The following is a 22,618-nucleotide window of genomic DNA, read 5'->3' on the forward strand; positions in this document are numbered from 1 at the left end:
TGTTCAGCTCATCGAGCTGAGTCGAATGGTATATAACACTATGGGTCTCCGGGACTTCTATCAAAAGTTCGAATTTGGAGCGAAATGATAGCCTTTCGGTACAACTTAGTTGTACGAGAAAGGCAAAACCGCGAAAATCGCGAAATCCTCGTAGTCGTAACAATCCTGCGCTTTATATACGGCGTTGCCTAAAAGTATGGCCAATCTTCGCTGTGTGGTCTGTCTGTGTGTCTCTCGACCCCGAAGTCCATGGTTCGAACCCACTCTGCCTTTCATAAGATGGCCTTGGAGCAATTTTTCAAACATTATATATTTTGCTAACAGATTTACATTTGATTTGGTTGATGATAATGGTAGGTACAAATGATTTTTATTTTAATCTTTTTTTTACAAACGGTGGAGCGAAAATAGTGACTTTAGTGACAATTTTCCAAAAAATAGTGACTTTAGTGACTTTTGGATGCAAATAGTGACTTTTTAGTGACTAGGCTCAAAATAGTGACCAAGTCACTAAAAAGTGACTTGCTACCAGCCCTGCATCGACATCCTCCAAGCTATGAGCACAGACAAACAGACATAACACATTGAACATTTACTAGTCAAAATTATCGTCGTACAAACACTAACGACATCTGTTGATTTCAGTTAGTTGGGCAAATCACGAACCAGATGACGGTAGTAAGCAAACGTCGATATGAAGCTCGAGAGGGGACCATTGAACAGCAACGATGATGGTGCCCAATACACGAAAAGCACAAATTCGAACGAATTAAAATCACAAACTAAGAAATTCGAGAAAATGACCTTCAACTGTGGCAAGCCAAGCAGTTGGCCAGTGTCCGAACAAGTTGTTCAGCAAGACGAGATCGAAGTCGAATGGCTTCTGATAAAAGATATTTTAGTTACTAGATAAAGATTGTCGCTGTCATCGCTGTCCGGAACATCTTTTGCTGGCGAGGATAGGGTAGTTAAATGTCAAAGAAGGAAAATCCATACGATTTGACAGCTTGGTACCCAACATGTTCCGGACAGCAGAACTTCATCTAGTAACTGATATTCAAGCGGAAGACTTGTATTGTGATAGCATCCGTCATCAGAAGTCGTGTCCATACACTCCAGAGCAGAATGGCACCGCAGAAAGGATGAATAGAACCCTTCTGGAAAAGGCCAGATGTCTTCTAAACGATGCGTACACGCAGAAAGAATTCTTGGCGGAGACGATACCGACAGCGTATTTAGTAAATTGATCACCAGTTTCTTTTTCTCAATGGTTCTATTGGAAAAAGAAACTCTAAGAAATGTGAACCGGCATACGGCTTGATTTGCGGCACCTGGAAGTTTTCGGTACGAGTGTGATGGTTCATGTTCCAAAGGTCAAGCGCAGGAAGTTCGATTCGAAAGTGATGAAGGATGTTTTTGTAGGCTACTGCGAGGACGCAAAAAAGATTCCGGGTTTATCTCCACACGGAGTCACAAGTTCGAGATCAGCCGTGACGTGGAGGTGGTTAACGAGGACGAACAGCGTTTCAGTACTAAGAGTCTGCAAGAGGTTCAACCGGTGCAATTCATGGAGATATTTATCGAAATTTTGCACTCGAGAATGGCGATCGAGTGAGATCGAGATCGAATTTTAGAAAGCTCAGAGACTTGTTATATACCAATCGACTAAGCTAAAGAAACTGAGCAAATGTCTATGCAAGTTTGTAGAAACATACAGTAATTGGTTTCCTACCCGCCGCTGCCGTATCCAGGTGATATCGTATATGTAAAAATAGCCAGAAGTTTGTTTGGCGAGACATCTAACGCAGGTTTTCTCAACAGCAGGAAATTTTTACGAAAATCTTTTTGTTACCAGTTATAAGGGAAAGTGTCCGCTACTACGCCTACCAAATATTTGTTCGATTAAGGTGATTATTTTCGAGATATTAAAGTTTAGATGCCTTTCGCCATATATTTCCGAAAGTTAACTCCTAGTGTGTCGCTGTAAGCGCGCTCGAAGTAGGCGATTCATGGACCGTTTCGAGTGTAGCTGGTTTCATTCTACGAAAAAACGTTCCTAGTTGAACACTAGGGTAACCAACTTGATTTGGACCCTCCTGATGACATTTTCTTGAATTCTGACCCAAAATCAATGCGCTGCTAATTCCATCACTAGCACCAAGAGAATAATGCTGTTCTGCATTTGTTTAACTAGTTTCCTGTGCGAAAATAACGATATTTAGATGTAATTTTAATGAAATCAGTTTGGGCAAGAAGGCAAACGTTACAATGCATTACGCTTCAAAGCATACATCGCTGAAAATCTCAAAATGCACACTTTCATGTAAAAATTTAGAATTTAGAATGCAGGAATCATCTTATTTATGTAGGGGTAATGACGGCTTTGGCTTTGGTTTTGTTCTATTATTGGCAGGGGGTTTTTTATGACTGATTATGCTCAAATTTGGCCCAAACATTCTTTGCATATCAAAGAATATTGTGGCCAAATTTCATAAAATTCGGTCGACAAAAACCCCCCTGCTAATAATAGAACAAAACCTGCCAAAACCGTCTGTTCTCCTATGCCAATCGAATGATAAGGCTTTGCTTCAACACAATTGACTAGAGCGAATTGATAATTCGACTTTCCAGTGACTTAATTGGGGGTTTCCAAAATGTGTACATTTGAGAGTCCAAAATATGTTGCACTGTCCAAAACGGAGAATATTTTCATTTTAGAAAGTTGCATATTTCACCGGTTTATCAATAATAACTGACGCCCATTTCGAATTTATATCTCATGAATAAGACTTTCGTCTTTGAAATGGTGTGATTTCCGCTCGTATCGAACTTGTATTTCAATAGATATAAGCAGATATTGGGAAGCTCTTCTTCTAGGGGTCCAAAATCGGACATTGACCTTATTGTTTTTGTTTTTCAATAAATCAAGCAGTTTGAATATTTTTATTTTTCAGCGGTGACGATGCCTTTCTAGATTCAATCGTTTGGTTTCGCCTTAGTGTGATACACATCATAAATAATTGCCTACATTACGGCTCTTGTAAACGCTTTATAGCGAATCAACCAACCGATCGTATATGGTTCAACACACCATTTTCATCATAATTTTTTGAACGTAATGACCGATCATGATTATATTCAATAGTGATCAACTAGGACTTCTAGCATGATTTTTGAAAACGTCTTATGTCCAACTGACTCTTTTTCATTAAACTCTATTTAATTGCAATATTTCCACCTCTACACGCTTAACAAAGCTTCGAGGTTTTCAAGCGTCAAAATGTAGGCAAATAACTCTGCATTTAACACACCTTACCACGTTAAGTCGAAAGCCACAGATATCGAGAAAGGCATCATCACCACTAGAGGGTAAATTTGGGTTTCTTAAGGATTATCCTCACAGAATCCAAAACTGAAAGAACTCGCATTTTCAATTAAATATGCTTTTTAATATTAGCTCAGCTTTCTTTGGTTATAACGTCATCTCACTAATATTTAGGTTAAAATAGTCTAAGAATGTACTTTTGAAAGTGTCTAGCAAGCGTTGAACGTCCCGTGCACAGGCATCAAAAGCAAGTAATCCTTCACCAGACACCTACGTTCTATCTTTGAAAACTACGTGATATGGTAGATCCGTCAAATGGTGCTCATTCAATTTATATTTTAAAAAATCTTCTTCCTGTTATTAGAACTTGTGCAATTTTCTGTTTCATTATCAGAATTTAAGCTTGCAAAGTGTAAGTAACATAACAATTTTATACGAATTTCTGCAACATCCTTTTCAAATAGCATCCTTTACATGTTACTTGCCTTTATATCGATTGTCTCTAATTTGCTGTTATAATTCCACCGTCCTTTTCCCAATAGGTCGGTTCTCTTCTAACTTGATATGCCATCCCACCAGTAACTACAGCGAAAATTGACACACATCCGACCCGTTGCGTATACGTTCCAACAGGGATCGCCTGCATCTTGTGTCTCTTTCCTTTCGAAATTCGCCATGGCAGCGCAGACGCCCTGACGGACGGTGCTGTCCGCGCAGAAGAATAATAAAATTTTTGCTGTCCTCGAAGTACTTGCACTTGCCAGGAAGAAGACAGAGCTTCGACTTTGAAAAATTCAACATGGCGGCGATTTTGCTACGCTTACTGGGGCCACTGGGCCCTCTTCTTGTGGTAGTGAAAGATTGAGAAAATGTACCTTTCTCTCTTTGCAGGGCGAAACAAGATTTTACTTGCTGATCATGATGTAGAGAGTTTGACTTATCGAACGATAAAATGTTTGAAAACATTGGCAGACTATCAACAATCTGTGTCTGCGCCGCCCCAGCAGTTCCTGAAAAATATCGAAACGGGGATATCAATCAGCTACTCATTATCAATTACCTGTATTGTAGACATGCAACTCGTCGACGATTCCTTCATTGCCACCGCCGAAGACCACCATCAGCTCTTTGATGTTAACGGCACGATGGCCATGGCGGGGCCGGGGCTGCGGTCCACTCGGATTCGTTACGCGCTTCCACCGGAGGATGGCATTATTCTTGGTGGATGCTGGGACTAGTTCGGTTCCCGCAGCCGCTTCCGAGATGGCTGTCATGCCACACAAGTGATGTGAATTTTTTTCGCTCCTCAACTATTACTGTGCTGTGAGCAGAGTTTGTGGTAGAAAAAAAAGTGCGACTACGCGGTACCAATTAGCAATTTTTGCACTTTGCAAACGGCGTTCACTTGATTTTTCATTGAAAAGATTCCTCTGGCACTTTTTTTCCCGACACTGAACACTTTTTCTTCTTCCTATTTCGCGTCAAGTTGGATGCAGAATGTACTAACGAGCCAGACTTTGCGTTTTTTCACACTCGCGGAGTTTGCTACTTTGTCAGTGAATGAATCGGAAATACTTGTTCCATTATGCGGTGTCTTGCTCATGTCGATGGTGCTCTCTCCCCCTGCGGTGTTTTTTCTCGTTTGTTCTTATATGAAGTTTGGTTATTTTGAGTTTTTGATTACTGTTATGACTTTAGTGCGACTGCAAGAGATCTATTTGATTCTGAGAAGGGAATTGTTTACTTCTTGTCGCATAAGTGTGAGTGTGAGCGCTTCATCAAGTTATATGCAAGTGGTAGATTGAAAAGAGATGGAGATGGATTGTCTTTTTCATTTGGAAGAAATTGCATGAACGAACATGCCCTTAATGAAATGGTACCATGTGAAACAGAACATTATCAAATGTTTCACGTGTATGTGAACGTTGGAAAGTACATATTTGGTTTCAATCGAATAAGAAGCTTTCAATGGGAAACAAATTTTATGAATGATTTCTCCCTTGAACCTACGTAATTTAGGTACGTCCAGAACACTATAGTCGTTTTATTCTTTTTACCACTTATGCGAAGGTATCGATCGCACACTGATATCGAAGGTTAGTTTAGGACACCACCTTATGATAAGTAAGTGGTTTTGAATTTTAAATGACAACGTAAGTACAACGAACTATCTACTATCGAATTATGCTTTGAGGTAGCGAATGACTGAAGTTGGAATTCTTATTATGTCTATGAACAAATAGTCTAGTGACCAATGATGTAAGCCCTACGAAAATGTTTAATTGAAATATAATCTCAATTCATCTTAGTGCAAGTATTCAGACGGTATCTCTTCTTCAATATTTCTACATTCCAATTAAATTTTCGTCTGCTTTTCAATAATGCATCAGGCAGGGAACCAAAACTGAACAAACGTTTCGACATTTGAGCGGTGCCGAAATGAACTTAGTTTCAAGGGTCAGTGCATGAAATAAAGTTGACGAATGTTTCGACATTTGGGAGGTGCCGAAATTCATTCGAAATGAACACGATGTATGAGGCAGTGCATGAAATAAACTTAACGAATATTTTGACATTTTAGAGGGGATAAAAGAACCTTTTTCCTAGCATTGAGTTCATTTGAAATGAATTTCGGCTCCTCCCAAAAGTCAAAATCTTCGTTAAGTTCATTCGATGCACTGCCTTATGGGGCAGTGCATCAAATAAACTTAACGAAGATTTTGACATTTCAGCAGCACCGATATGAAGAATTAATTCATTTGATGCACTGTCCCATTAGCCCAGGGAGTCGAGAACGTCACCCACCCAAAAACATTCTACACTTCAACTTTCATCTACTCACTGACTGAATCAAATTGTATGACCGTTTCCTCTATTCCTCAAGAAAATTTCACTCAATTTCCGTAAAAAGCGGAACTACTCATAGCTTTGAGAACGCCTATTTTTGACGGAAATCGAAAAAACTAGTAGAGGTAGGGTGGACTCTCACTCCCCTTTATCTAGCTTAATTCTCAAGGAACATTTTTTTTGTTGCTGTCACCGCACTAAAGCCCTCAGTACACTGTTTGTCATGATGACAAATATTTGTCAAGTTTATCCGGATATCTGTCAGACTGACCAGAAATCGACATGGATATCAGGCTGACTTGACAAATATTTGTCATTAAGACAAACAGTGTACTGATAGCTTAACCATAAAGTAATTTTGCATGCTGCATTGCGAAAGCGCCCTGCTCATGTGTCAAAATCGATTGGGTGAGTGAATTTGATGAACGCCTGCGCCTGGGTTATGGGGTAGTGCATCAAATAGACAGAACGAAGATTTTGACGTTTGAGCAGTACCGAAATAAACACTAATTCTTACATTGAGTTCTTTTGAAATGAATTTCATTCCCCCCAAAACATTGAAGCCTTCATTTGGTTCATTTAATGCACTGCCCCATGAAGCAGAGCATAGTTTCATTATTTGACATCTGAGCGGTGCCGAAATTCATTTTGAATGAACTCGATGTATGAAAGTGTTCATTTTTAATAAACAGCGAACCGCTCAAACGTCCTTCTGTTCATTCGTTGCATATACCAACGCAAAATGAACTCCCGATGGATTTTGACATTTGAGCGGATCGTCCACTCGAACAAAAGTTCATTTTGCGTTCATTATGCGACCCGCTCAAACGTCATAATTTCTTGGGGGAATTCATTTTGCGTTAGTCTATTAGGTTCTGCAGCGTCTGTATCTAACCTCAAACTGATGACTGATTAGTAGTACTTCGCGTTGGACTCGGGGGCAGCCAACCAATCACGAACTCGAACCTTGTCGGAAAGTTCAAAAAAGTTCATTCGACGAGGACCGTATTCATTCGTGACGTCATGCTGCAGAACCTAATGGGGAGGTGCACCGAATGAACACAATGACGTTTGAGCGATGCGCTGTATTAAAAATGAACACTCTTTCATACATCGAGTTCATTCAAAATGAATTTCGGCACCGCTCAAACTTCAAATAATGAACCTATGCACTGCCCCATAGACTTATGCAGGGGTTCATCGAATTCACTCACCCGATGGATTTTGACGTTTGAGCGTGTCGTTTTCTCGAACAAAAGTTCATTTCGCGTTCATTATGCGACCCGCTCAAACGTCATAATTTCTTGGGGGAGTTCATTTTGCGTTAGTCTATACACGCCCGTTCCAAATCACTCAGAGACTGAGTGAAATTGTATTGCCGTCTCTTTTTTTCTCACGGAAATCTTACTCATTTTTCGTAAAAAGTGGAACTACTCAAATTTTGAGTAGTTCCACTTTTTACGAAAATTGAGTAACTTTTACGTGGGATAAAAAGAGACGGCAATACAATTTCACTCAGTCTCTGAGTGATTTGAAACGGGTGTGTAGATTAACGCAAAATGAACTCCCCAAGGAAATTTTAATAGACTAACGCAAAATGAATTCCCCCAAGAAATTATGACGTTTGAGCGGGTCGCATAATGAACGCAAAATGAACTTTTGTTCGAGAAGACGACCCGCTCAAATGTCAAAATCAATCGGGTGAGTGAATTTAATGAACCGCTGCACAGGTCTATTATGACGTTTGAGCCGGTCGCATAATGAACACAAAAGTGCTGTCCAATGAGCAGCTCGAAGTAGTTCCTGTCCTGCTCGTTCTTTTTTGTCAACAAATGGGCATGAGCAGGACATAGGGGCAGCAGGGACTATGTCCAAGGGCTTGACGACCCCTCCCCATGGCCACTGCGAGTTAGGGGGCCTGCCTAGGATGTGGTGGGGTTTGACAGTGGGCTCTGTTAAACCTCTACAAAAAGCTGCATGTGTCCATAAGCAGGCCCTATCAAACCCAGTCAGCACATGAACGTATATGGTGTCGTGTAGGATGCTGAAGTGCAGGCAGGGGATAGAGGTACTTTTCCACACAACATGTATGTATATCGTCTCCAATTTAGCATCTTGTATTGCACCATGTGCGATTTTATGTAGACTGGGAAGCGACCGTGTGCCGCTCAAAGCGCACAAGCCCAACACGAGTGCCAACCGGCACATCAGGATTAATACCAGTGAGATCCTGATTACGGTATACTGGTCAAGGCAAGTGACACATACACGCGCGCGAAAGAAATGCAAAATAAACGACATGTAAAATGAACGTAAATTTACATTCTTACTTAACGTCAAATAGAGATAAAATAAGGGTTGCTGAATAACATTAGCTTTCCGATTACTATCAATTATTTTCAATTTTAATCCCGTTTCTTTTTTACTTTTCTTACGTTAATGAAATGATAACGCGGGCGCCTAATCCGAAATTCAAATGAACAATCGCTCACTTTGAGCGATTGATTGTTTATTCTCGCGAAGAATGAACAATTGAACAAATTAAGGAAATGCTAATACTGCTGTGTAGAAGTTTCATAGGTCACATCACTTTCCATGGTGAATCCTGATCTATGTTACTGATTACCCCACCCAACTAACACTACTTCCTTCCCGTGGTAAATGTGGAGATGCAGAGGTATTCTCGGTCTCTAGTAGCAACAATTACCACACACTCATATTCCCTTCCTTTCCCAACTGACTGTAAGGACTTGGCCGGCGCCGTTATTGATCAACATTTGCGAGCTGCTGAAACGTGCACTTCGAGAATAGTTGGTAAATCCCAACCACTATTCACTTGGATCGTAGTGCAATTTGCACCAGTTCTGATCAATCACGGAGTAGCAACCATTGATATGTACAGTCAGTCTAAGCTAACAAATGGGCATGAGCAGGACAGGGAGAAACTTTGAGCTACTTCAAGCTCTCATTGGACAGCACTAAAATGAACTTTTGTTCGAGTGTACGACCTGCTCAAATGTCAAAATCCATCGAGTGAGTGAATTTGATGAACTCCTTCACAGGTCTATCCAAGATGAATACACCACTAGGTGTTCCAATCTGCTAAATGGTCCAATGCACCGAATGAACACAATGACGTTTGAGACGGGCGCTGTTTACTAAAAATGAACACTTGCATGAACTCGATGAATGAAAAAGTATTCATTCTTAGTAAACAGCGCCCGTCTCAAACGTCAATGATGAACTCGGTGCATTGGACCATTCACGATTCAGCCATCTTGGATTTTAGTATGGGAGAGCCCAAGATGAATACACCACTAGGTGTTTCAATCTGCCAAATTCACTATTCAGCCATCTTGGATTTTAGTATGGTCCAATGCACCGAATGAACACAATGACGTTTAAGACGGGCGCTGTTTACTAAAAATGAACACTTGCATGAACTCGATGAATGAAAAAGTATTCATTCTTAGTAAACAGCGCCCGTCTCAAACGTCAATGATGAACTCGGTGCATTGGACCATACGCTAAGAGAAGAATGAATTCTGTCATCAAAAGAAAAAGTAGAATCATGAAAAAAATTTCACAGCGAGGTATGGAATGCAGCTTTTAAAATAATTTTCAAAATTTCAAAATAAAATTTATTTATAAATAATTTATAGCATGATGTTAGAATTTTTATTATCTACATTATACATATATTAATTTGATTTTTAATGACAATGAAGTTTTTTCTTGAAATGATTCCGCAGATGGTACTACTTTTAATCTTAATTGAATTTCTAATCCCGCCTAATAAATCATTTTCAAAAAAATCTCTGTTCGTAATTTTTAAAATTATTTTCAATTCCATTGGCTATACCTTGCCGTGTTAAATTTCAGTGATTCTACTTTTCCTCTGATGACAGCGTTCATCCACACGGACAGATAAATCAACCCAAACTTTGAGTTCAATATACGCACTATTGAGAATATCGCAGAAAAAATTTACCCAAATTTGGGTAGTTTTCCCTTTCTTTCCCATGATTGCTATCAAAACTAGAGCAAGATGCAAACACCTCACCGAGGTTGCTCAGCCCAATAACCCAAATTTGAGTAAATTCATTATTCTCTATTTTGGGTTGATCAAGGTCCGCTTTGGATAAATTAAACTCAGCTTTGGGTAAATTGTTTACATGGGATTAAAGGCAAACTACCTAGTGCCAGAAAAGTCATTTTACTCAAATTTGGGTTATTGGCCCAAACCATGGTTTTGAGTGCAAACAACCCACTTTTGGGTAGTTTTGGTTTTCAGTGCACTTCTCCTCGCGTACACGGACAGATAAATCAACCCAAACTTTGAGTTCAATATACGCACTGATGAGAATATCACAGAAAAAATTTACCCAAAATTGGGTAGTTTTCCCTTTCTTTCCCATGATTGCTATCAAAACTAGAGCAAGATGCAAACACCTCACCGAGGTTGCTCAGCCCAATAACCCAAATTTGAGTAAATTCAATATTCTCTATTTTGGGTTGATTAAGGTCCGCTTTGGATAAATTAAACTCAGCTTTGGGTAAATTGTTTACATGGGATTAAAGGCAAACTACCTAGTGCCAGAAAAGTCATTTTACTCAAATTTGGGTTATTGGCCCAAACCACGGTTTTGAGTGCAAACAACCCACTTTTGGGTAGTTTTGGTTTTCAGTGTATGGGAGAGCCAGCCAGTTTGTTTATGTTTTCCACCGAAAATGAATTTTTCACCCCCGCCTTCTTCTCGTCCATAAATTGGGCAGACTGCAACACCTAGCTGTGTATTCATCTTGGGAGAGCCAGCCGGTTTGTTTTCGTTTTGCACTGAAAATGAATTTTTCACCCCCGCCTTCTTCTCTTCCACAAACTTGGCAGATTGGAGCACCTAGTACTGTATTCATCTTGGGTCTATCAAGAACACTCCTTGCGAGACGAGCCAGCCCTGGCTTTAGCCTGTCACAAAATGTGGCAAACGCAAAGGAAAAAAAACACCACAAACACCTTGGCAAATAAAAAACATTGAAATCTGAAATCGAATACCATCACATTCTTCTACAAAAATGGATTGCGCAAAAGCAGTTTTATGTTTAAAACGAGATGGCCAATAATCATCTGTCCTACCTTTACGCACTGTTAAAATGCCACATAGTACTTACTCCAATGAATAACACAGGAAATAAGAGCCCCGGTTTGCAAACTCGCCCGCTTTGCATCTTGCATCTTTTTTGCTCGGATCAGCAAACCTATCTAAACTATAGCACCTTTTCACTCCACAAGAAATCTACTCCATCTCTTTTCAGCTTCGTTAAAACCAAGCACCAGAAGAGCAGCACCGAGAAAAGAAACAACATTATTACAACCTCTCGCTTTGATCCCCGAAGTAATCCACTAAGCGAGAAGAGCACCATCCACCGTGAGAGCAGTCCAGCAACACTATTTTCAAATCCCCTTCACTGCTCGACGACGGCCAAGTTGGTGGCTACACTTTTGACTTGAAAATCCGTAATTTACCCGTCGACGAATGTCGTCCGCTTCGTACTTCACCGCCCCGTCACTTAGCACTTCGATACGCACCGTTTGAGCGCTACTTTCACGTTGAAACACCAACCGGAACAGTGGATTTCGTGCCTAGTTTAGCGGGCAGAAAATAAACAATGGCGCCCGCAGATAAACCGAGAAGAAGCTTCACACTCTTGCTGCTGCTGATGATGCTGAAGGATGACAATGGCGGCGGTCGATGCGAAAAACAGTCGACGCTTTCGTGTTACCCGATGGCGAATGGAAAATGCGGCGAAAGAGTGGTGCCGCAAGCGAAGATTGACATTTTGTGGAAAGTGTGTGCTGCATGGGCGTTAGAAAACTTTACGCACACCAGTGATGCCAGGAAAGAAATTGGGTTGTTTAGGGGTATATATCCCGCATAATTGAAAACGTTTTGCATTACGGTTACTACCATTAATATGAATTATCCATTATGGTTACTATTCATATCACAATCAATTTAAAGTATGATTGTATATCTATCTAGAATTAAAATTGTACAACATTTTTAATCTACAATGCCATATATAATAATTTTATGATTTATTGATATTTTACAATTTTTTATGCTCCGTGTTTGATTGATAACAGATTCAGCAACATTGTGATTCCACGAATACATTAACCAATCATATCGTTCAATGATAAACATACGATAGGTGTTTGTTTTCTGGGTTTAGTGTGCGTAAATTTCGAAATACGGCAGAGTTGTTTTTCCGTGGAGCAGCCATGTTTGTAGTTTCGATCGAAACAGCGTCATGTATTATTTTACGATCAGTTTTTCATCGGTTTATTCAATTGCTTTTTGCTCCAAAATTTCCAAGGAAGGTAAGTAATGACCTTGGTAATGACCTGGGTGGTGCGGATAGAAACGATTTGGTTGTCAAACTGAAGCCAAAATTTTCTATTGTGCCGGAGCCAAACATTGAAGATTGTGGTTATGTTCGTTTTAGATCTTATATTGAGAAGTATTGTTATTATTTGGGGAAAAAATAAAACTTATTTTGAGTTTTCTTTGTAACAAATATATTCACAATATATTTCGAGTGGAAAATTAGTAGGAATACAACTAAAAAGCACTCGTTACGAGATTTCACAGCTTCAGATTCAGATTCAGCAGCTGATTGCAGCAGGAATGTATGTACCAATCGTAAAGTCATGTAGAGTTTCGCGCATTTGTGTGCCTTCATGCAGCATGGAAAGAGAAATTCGAAGAGCGGGAAATGTTTGACAGCTGAGTAACTGCAAAATAATTTTGCTGATGGGATTGCTTTCAAAATATCCCGCTACTCGCTTGAGAGCATAAAAGCGGCTCTATCCGCAGCACCCAGGTAATGACATTATAGTAATTTAAATTTTGATCAATGATGAATACAATATAATTTCCTCGATAATTTTCTTGATTATTTCCCAGATTCATCCCTCCATTCATCCATCAGTTTTAGACCTCGTTCGAGACAATGGAAATTCAAATTGATATTTGTGTAAAAACTGTTTATGGGTAAGTTCTTTTTGAATACATTACACTCTGCAATGTTTTTCATAAGCATATTTCTTTTCTTCGTTTTTTGCAGTCAACGTTGTAAGATGAGGATGGCGGTTTTCCAGGCTCCCTGCAGAAAAAAACAGTATGAAGTGCTATTTGATTGCTGTATAAAATAAAGTATAAAGTGCTATTGTTTTCTCGTACTTCATAAATACATCGGATTTACTTTAATAAAACATATATAAATTATGAAAATATGGTGTATTTTATTTAAACAAGGGGAATTTATTTAATACTTTCACTACTAATAAAAAATAAGAGATATGGTGCGCGTATTTTTTTATTTTTATCATTCTACCATGTACAGATTACACACGCGTCGAAGTCGGACGCCTCGGCTTAACATTGGGCGGCTACAAGACGGTAGACTAGCCCAAGAATACGCGCAGCAGCTGGAAGTGGCACTTCCAACGGAAGAGCAGCTAGGCGCAGCGTCTCTTGAAGATGGCTGGAGAGATATTCGATCCGCCATTGGTAGCACCGCAACCGCTGCACTAGGCACGGTGCCCCAGGATCAGAGAAACGACTGGTATGACGGCGAATGTGAGCAGTTAGTGGAAGAGAAGAATGCAGCATGGGCGAGATTGCTGCAACACCGCACGAGGGCGAACGAGGCACGATATAAACAGGCGCGGAACAGACAAAACTCGATTTTCCGGAGGAAAAGCGCCAGCAGGAAGATCGAGACCGTGAAGAAACGGAGCAACTGTACCGCGCTAATAACACACGAAAGTTCTATGAGAAGTTAAACCGTTCACGTAAGGGCCACGTGCCACAGCCTGATATGTGTAAGGACATAAACGGGAACCTTCTTACGAACGAGCATGAGGTGATCCAAAGGTGGCGGCAGCACTACGAAGAACACCTGAATGGCGATGTGGCAGACGAAGATGGCGGTATGGTGATGGACCTGGGTGAACGCGCGCAGGACATAATTTTACCGGCTCCGGATCTCCAGGAAATCCAGGAGGAGATTGGCCGGCTGAAGAACAACAAAGCCCTGGGGTTGACCAACTACCAGGAGAGCTATTTAAACACGGTGGTGAGGCACTGGCTAGAGCGCTGCACTGGGTCATTACCAAGATTTGGGAGGAGGAAGTTTTGCCGCAGGAGTGGATGGAAGGTGTCGTGTGTCCCATCTACAAAAAGGGCGATAAGCTGGATTGTAGCAACTACCGCGCAATCACATTGCTGAACGCCGCCTACAAGGTACTCTCCCAAATTTTATGCCGACGACTAGCATCAACTGCAAGGGAGTTCGTGGGGCAGTACCAGGTGGGTTTTATGGGCGAACGCTCCACCACGGACCAGGTGTTCGCCATTCGCCAAGTACTGCAGAAATGCCGCGAATACAACGTGCCCACACATCATCTATTCATCGACTTCAAAGCCGCATATGATACAATCGATCGGGACCAGCTATGGCAGCTAATGCACGAACACGGTTTTCCGGATAAACTGACACGGTTGATCAAAGCGACGATGGATCGGGTGATGTGCGTAGTTCCGAGTTTCAGGGGCATTCTCGAGTCCCTTCGAAACCCGCAGAGGGTTACGGCAAGGTGATGGTCTTTCGTGTTTGCTATTTAACATCGCTTTGGAAGGGGTAATACGAAGAGCAGGGATTAACACGAGTGGTACAATTTTCAATAAGTCCGTCCAGCTATTTGGTTTCGCCGACGACATAGATATTATGGCACGTAACTTTGAGAAGATGGAGAAAGCCTACATCAGACTGAAGAGGGAAGCTAAACGGATCGGACTAGTCATCAACACGTCGAAGACGAAGTACATGATAGGCAGAGGTTCAAGAGAAGACAATGTGAGCCACCCACCGCGAGTTTGCATCGGTGGTGACGAAATCGAGGTGGTAGAAGAATTTGTGTACTTGGGCTCACTGGTGACTGCCGAAAATGACACCAGCAGAGAAATTCGGAGACGCATAGTGGCTGGAAATCGTACGTACTTTGGACTCCGCAAGACGCTCCGATCGAATAGAGTTCGCCGCCGTACCAAACTGACAATCTACAAAACGCTAATTAGACCGGTAGTCCTCTACGGACATGAGACCTGGACGATGCTCGTGGAGGACCAACGCGCACTTGGAGTTTTCGAAAGGAAAGTGCTGCGTACCATCTATGGTGGGGTGCAGATGGCGGACGGAGCGTGGAGGAGACGAATGAACCACGAATTGCATCAGCTGTTGGGAGAACCATCCATCGTTCACACCGCGAAAATCGGACGACTGCGATGGGCCGGGCACGTAGCCAGAATGTCGGACAGTAACCCGGTGAAAATGGTTCTCGACAACGATCCGACGGGCACAAGAAGGCGAGGTGCGCAGCAGGCAAGGTGGATCGATCAGGTGGAAGATGACTTGCGGACCCTCCGTAGACTGCGTGGTTGGCGACGTGTAGCCATGGACCGAGCCGAATGGAGAAGACTCTTATATACCGCACAGGCCACTTCGGCCTTAGTCTGAATAAATAATAATAATAATGTACAGATTACATCCCATATTGTTTTATCTGTAAAAAAGAGATTGTAAATGAACCAAACCATGTATTGTGCATCGAAAAATATGTACTGAAAAATGAACGTTTTTATATGGTAATTATACTTAACCGCCCATTACCCATATACTTGATTCGCCAAACACAATATAACATACTGTGAAGACCATTTATGAGATGGTTAGTTTATCATATGTTTAGATAGCAATCAGAACAGTTGGGATATCATTATATACAGTCATAAATGATCTGAGGGATCATCCAATTATGGTTCACAATTATGCGGGATGTTTTTACATATTCTGAATCTGCATAAAAAACTTAGCCTAACCCCAATTTTTCAGAATTTTTGGAGCCCCGGAACTATTTTTAATTTGCATTTTAAATTTATATAGGACTAAAAATTTGTTCTTATGCTGCATGGGCTAACTGTCATTCTATGAATGTTAGTGTCATTCTATCGATTGAAATGGCTTATTCTCGGGAACTTTTTCAAATCGGCGTATGTAACATTTTGATCAAGCTGAGAAAATGAGCTTGAAAGTTTTCAGATTTCATTTTTATTCCTATTTAGAAACTAATCATTTTTATTGCAATTTTATTGCAATACACCTCAACGATACATTATGAAAAGGTTCATCGTCACTGACCTTGAAATCGGCACTGCGTGTGAACGTTTCAGTTATTTTGATAAAAATATATGTTACAACGTTCTGCAACAGATAAATCACATACGTCGTTTTGATACGTCAGTATGACCGAGGTCATGCTACTTTCGTCGAAATGTTACGCTGCTCCGTACGCTGCATTGTTGATACGTCGAAATGTTGCGTCAAGTTGAAACGTTTCACGCACATGCGACAAAAAAAATGCAACACTTACAACACGACGTAACAACATTTGCTGCAGAAAAACAACGTAAAATGTTTTTCTTAACGAAAATCAGAATATTTAAGCGACATGCTTAATTTTGAAATCAGTGATGAAAAAGTACAAGCAAATGCACGTTTTAAACTATTTAGTTGTTCGAAAAAACTTTTTAAAGTACATTTTCTGCTAAGCGGTGTATGTGCAATATTTTCAGCAATGATGTTACACCGTTTTGCAAAATATTGATTTACATTTTTAAAACCACATTTTCATGTAGCTTTGAAGATATACACATTTTTAGATGAATTTGATGCCATATGCTGTTGAAAACGGGTTTGTTTACAATTTGCGACATACGTCGTTTTGAAAAAGTACCCGAGTATTGTTTGCTGTATGAAAATGTAAATAAAAGGTTTACAAACAAAATAAAAATATGTTGGAGATCAGAAAAGCATGCTCTTTATGTTAAACTATAAAAAACCTCATATTTTTCTTTGCTAAACAACTCAATTGGGTTGTTTAGCGAAGAAAAATATGCATGATCTTTAACATATTTTTATTTTGTTTGTAAACCTTTTACTCACATTTATGTATGACAAAATACGCCATTTCAACCGATATAGAATGACACTAACATTCATACACTGAAGATAATCCGCACATATTTATCGGCGAAAATTCAATAAATTTAATTTTAAGATTTAAGTGTGCGCACATAACCATTAGACCTCTTCATGTTTTCAAAAAGTATCAAAAATTCAACCGGTCAGCCCAGAATTACAATTCATATGCTAAAATAAGCCTCCTGTCAAATTTTCAGCTAATTCGGATGAAATTTCGAGGTGGCTCAAGTCGATTTAGTGTTTTTGGGCTATTTTCAATTTTGAAAAAAAAATCTAACAAGAGATATAAAAGAGCAATGGGTAATGTTTTAAACATAACCGCGAGAAGACGTAGGACTTATATAATCGTTATTTACATTTAACTTCTAACATTTGGATCTATGGAGTTTGATTATAAGTATTGATATTGGAAACGAGTAGGAGGTACTGCTTATACGTCAACGAAAAATTATTTAATGTTTTGATTCCGTCAAGTTTAATAGTACAATTTCTCAGAAAATGAAAAACAAAGAATAAGATAAAGTTTATTTAAATATTCTTTTGGAAATTATTTTTTGCGGACGTTTTTAAAACATTTACATGTAATACAGCGGAATTTTCTAATCTAAAATGGATATTAACACTACTGCTGATTGTGCATCTTTAATTGCTAATGCCTTCTGCAAATAAATGAAAGTAATTATTTTAATCAAATTTTTATTTTCATCAGTGTAGTTGATTTGTTTTGATGGGGAATCAGAACCATGTTTTAATGTACGTGTCGTTTAGTACCATGCACAACTTAACATATGGTCATTCATATGACATGACTCGTACCCATTCCGGGATCATGTGGTGTATGAAACCAATCACCTGGATGAGCAGACCAAATCTCTCTTATTTTAATTTTCATCTACCACCGCTGCCCTCGCTGCCTCAGCCATCATCGGCCTCTAGCCATGAACTCCGAGCAATGCGATAGGTGATTGCATTAATCGCAACCGACACATCCGACATCATCAAGCACAGAATAACAAAAAAATGCGCCCACTTCTTTCATGCATATTTGCCAAGGGCCTCATACGCCTGTCACTGGCGAACAAAGCTCGTGTACTCTGCATCGAAGCTTAGAACCGGTGTTAGGGCGCAATCGTTAATGTGAACATTTTTATATTCGGTTAGCTATACTGCAAATAAATTCTTTTTCGAGTCCCTATAATCAAGCAGGTAAATCAAGCATATCACATCATTATATTGCTGCATGATTGAGTGTTTATTTTTGATAAAATATCGAAAACAAAAGTGTGCATAAAAATTGCCTCGCCATAACGAAAAGGTGGTAGAGAATTAACACTGTTGTTTACAGTTTAGAACCAAATCCAGATGTCGCACATGTTGGGGTAGGGATTCAGTGCTACGCCTTCTCCCCCTGATATTTGCAGACCCACCGGCAGTTCTACCGCTGGTGACTGCATGCTGTCGCTGTATAGGTAAACACAGCGAACAAACAAACGAACGAAACGAAAAATGTGCGAACAAAAAGCACGTCAGTACGCGCTGCTGTCACATGTAATGACTCGCACACGGCAGGCACTGCTTTTTTTATACACAAAGAAAATCTTCAGTAGACCCGAAGGCCCGTGACATACCGCATTCTGATGTCCGTGTTAGGAATGCACGGGATTGATTACAAATGAAATTTTTACTGGCTTTGACAAGAATTGAAATTTTCAATAGCTTATCGTTAATAATCTTAAGTTTCAATGAAATAGGCAAAATGGTGGTGAGTGTCCGAGTCGATTGATATATAAATCTTAAAAATCCATCGAAAGATGAAGGAGCTAGTAACGTTCAAAATCTTCCCTTCCAGCGTAACGCTCTCGATTTCCGAAATCTAAATGACACCCAGTATAGTAAAGAAAGACGTAAGTCCTACGTCAAAAACCAAAAACCATCGCAACAACCTCTATATGGAAGATTTTGATGTGCTTTACAAGTCTTTTGAACATTTCAATTCGTTCCGTTCATGTTTTGACCATGTTAAAGTGATTTTCAAGCTTATAAGTGCATAAAAACACTGTTTCCAATAAGAGTCGTTGTTCTACAAATTTCTTGAATTTATGACAAATTATTGCTAATTTAAAATATTTATTTTCCTCTTTTTTCCCTGGACATTATAACTTCTAATGTCCGATTTACCGTTAAATTCTTATCATAAATAAATCATAAATTTGCACGTTGGAATTTCGTCAAACAAGTTGTTCGAACAAAGAAGCTTTAATTTCACTTGTTACTACGACGCACTAAATGCTAAAAGCATACAGACATATGGTGAAATGAACTAAATTTGGAAGTCGTTTGTTGTAAGCATCAAATATCATATGATTTGATTTATGTTTTGTTCGAATAACTTGTTTAAGGAAATCCTAGCGTGCAAATTTATGACAAATGTTCAGCTTCTGATTTTAAAGAATTTAACGGTAAATCAAACATTAGCAATTATAATACTCAAATGTCCAGGGAAAAAAGACGAAAATAAATATAATAAATTAGCAATGATTTGTCATAAATTCAAGAATTTTGTAGAACAACGGCTTTAAGGGGGAAGAGTGTTTTTATGCACTTTAAAGCTCGAAAATCGTGGCCAAAACGTGAACGGAACGAATCGCAATGTTCACAAGACTTGTAAAGCACACCAAAATCTTCCATATAGAGGTTGTTGCGATGGTTTTTGGAATTTATATCTCTTGTTAGTTTTTTTTTTTCAAAATTGAAAATAGCCCAAAAACACTAAATTGACTTGAGCCACCTCGAAATTTTATTCGAATTAGCTGAAAATTTGACAGGAGGCTTATTTTAGCATAAGAATTGTAATTCTGGGTTGACCGGTTGAATTTTTGATACTTTTTGAAAACATGAAGAGGCCTAATAACCATCCACTTTTCCAGGATGCACTTAAAACAAATCAGTAATGCATATCATGAGCAGCTGCACATATTTTACATTAGCGCTAAACGGTTTTAATTGGGTTGTTTAGGGGTATCGATGTTTTTGCATATTGTGAATCTGCAGAGAAAACTGAGCCGAACTCCAATTTTTCAGAATTTTTGGAGCCCCGGAAGTATTTTTAATTTTCATTTTAAATTTATATGGGACTAAAAATTTGTTCTTATGCTGCATTGGGCCAACTGGCATTCTATGAATGTTAATGTCATTCTATAGATTGAAATGGCTTTTTGTTTGCTATACAAAAATGTAAATAAAAGGTTTACAAACAAATACAAATATGTTGGAGATCAGAAAACCATTCTCTTTATGTTAAACTATAAAAAAAACCCTGATTAATCCACCTAGCGGTGATGATGCCTTTCTCGCCCGTTCAAAAGGGTTGATAAACGTATTTTTCACATTCGTTTATGGCAGCCTTACTTTGTACCGTTAAATACACAAAAACGACCCATAAAAAATGAAAAACGATCCATAAATAACATCTGAATGTTTCATAAAACGCTACCTTAAATCCAAAAAATACCTCAGGAGTATCCATAAAGATTAATTCTAAGATCCACAACTAAGCATAACTAAGCTAAAAAAATAAACCAAATAATTGTAAAATAAGTATGTACCTTTAAACATGATCAAGAAAAACAATATCATTCCTGCTATTTTCCCATCATCCAATTGGAAAATGATCCATAGAAAACTACATTTTGATCCATAAAAATACAATTTTGCGCAATTTTTATCGTGATTATGATCCATAACTCCGGTAATATGATCCATAGTTTTGGATATATGATCCACAATATTGGTCATTTGACAAACTTTCGAGTGTTTCTTGTTTTGAAGTCAGAATCCAACTTAGGCCAACCAGCTTTTTCAAATTATTGTTTTGAATAGTATGATTCTTCGTATAGAATTCATTTTTTGCTGATAGCAGTTCCGTTTTCGTCATTGACATTCAATCACTTTTCAACTAAGATTTACGAATTTGATCCGACTTAATAAAATTTGAAGGGCATTCTACTAGGGTTGCTTTTCTTCATATGGAGAGCATTTCGGAGTGATTAACCGAAGATTTTATTAAAATTGATTCATATTAATTTGTTTTTGTATATATTATAATGAACTGATCTAAAAATTTTTATCAGATCACTATGTATAGGTAAACTATCCATGTACAAAATCTGATAGATTACTCGTGACAGAGCTGGTGTTACCGAAATCAGCATACTTGGGCCAATAATGTCCAATACTTTATGTCATACTGATTGCATACCTGATATTATTCTATCAGGAAATCAAAAATCGTTGATTACCTTAGAGTAATTTGTTATGGATAATAGCAAGGATGTTTTCGATCATTTAGTAATATAGGTTCGATAATTTAGTAGTTTGTCAATAACTCATTCCAGAGGATAAATGTCGCACCAGAAGTCCACCATTAAACACGTTTTGAAATTCAACTTCTGGTATGAGTAATAGACAAACTAAATGATCGAACTTAGATTACTCCATGATCCAAAACATGCTTGGATTGTAGAAAAGTTTGGATACATTTTCCATTGACTTGCCAAAAAGAAATTTTTTCTTCAAATCCTTCCGAATCTCAACTTCTCCCACATAATCTGAGTGCTATTTGAAATCTTCAAACAGATGTGTTGTCACTATGAATGGGGTTCCAATTGGTCTAGCAAAGTCCAAGATTTAGGACTTATGTATAGTATGAATTAATTAACTATCAAAAACCACACCGAAGGTATGCAAGCGAAAAGGTACGAATATAGTAAGTAGTTTTAGAAAATCAAAACCATTTACTAAAATAAATTATTTTATTTACAAACTAATTGTTAGACCATCCATGTTTTACATACACTGTGCCAATATGAATTATTTGCTGAAACGCCAGGAAGAATGCATTACAGATGATTCAAAATAAATGTTGCAATTGATTCTGAAGTTGCTTCCCTGCACACCAAAACATTATGAATATTAGGTGACATATTTGAATGAATTGACACAAAAGCACATGACGTAAACTCAATCGTATATGTTTTTCAACGTCAGATGATTTAAATATTACACGGAACGTAAAAACATAGCACCAGGTGCGTTGCCGCACGAATGCACAAGCAGTCGATGATAAGTGCAAATTGCATATAACCTGTTATACTTCGAACACCACACTTCCAAGAAGTGAAGATAGCTGAGAGGTAACGTTCTAGCCTCTCACTCAGAGAATTGCTGTTCGACGCTCATTCGGTTCTCATTTTTTTTCAAAAACATATTTATAAACAATTTGTATTATCTATAACTCAATACCAAATTTTTAGAACGACTTCTCTGCGTTTGTAAAAAAAG

General features: G+C 38.9%; 1 protein-coding gene and 1 long non-coding RNA gene across 8 annotated transcripts in view; one reads left to right on the forward strand and one right to left on the reverse strand.

Annotated features, from left to right (window-relative positions):
- Nucleotides 1-11,917, reverse strand: part of LOC134226101 (host cell factor) — a 45,568-nt gene extending 33,651 nt beyond the window's left edge. For 2 of the 7 annotated variants that reach the window (XM_062706654.1, XM_062706648.1), the window contains exons 1-2: nt 11,546-11,916; nt 4,386-4,870 (exon numbers count right to left, since the gene is read on the reverse strand). In XM_062706654.1, coding sequence (XP_062562638.1) covers nt 4,386-4,599 — 214 coding nt within the window. In that variant the 5' untranslated portion in view covers nt 4,600-4,870; nt 11,546-11,916. Of the gene's footprint in view, nt 1-4,385; nt 4,874-11,545 lie in introns of all 7 variants that reach the window. The other 5 variants (XM_062706652.1, XM_062706649.1, XM_062706650.1 and 2 more) reach the window with 5 other exon arrangements.
- A 411-nt stretch (nt 11,918-12,328) lies between these two features.
- Nucleotides 12,329-13,485, forward strand: LOC134226102 (uncharacterized). Its single transcript, XR_009983397.1, has 3 exons — nt 12,329-12,554; nt 13,141-13,227; nt 13,301-13,485. It is a non-coding gene; the product is annotated as an uncharacterized LOC134226102 (long non-coding RNA).
- The last annotated feature ends 9,133 nt before the right edge of the window (nt 13,486-22,618 follow it).

The sequence above is a fragment of the Armigeres subalbatus genome, chromosome 3 (genome assembly GCF_024139115.2).
Source record: "Armigeres subalbatus isolate Guangzhou_Male chromosome 3, GZ_Asu_2, whole genome shotgun sequence".
In the NCBI taxonomy this organism is placed as follows: Eukaryota; Metazoa; Arthropoda; class Insecta; order Diptera; family Culicidae; genus Armigeres; species Armigeres subalbatus.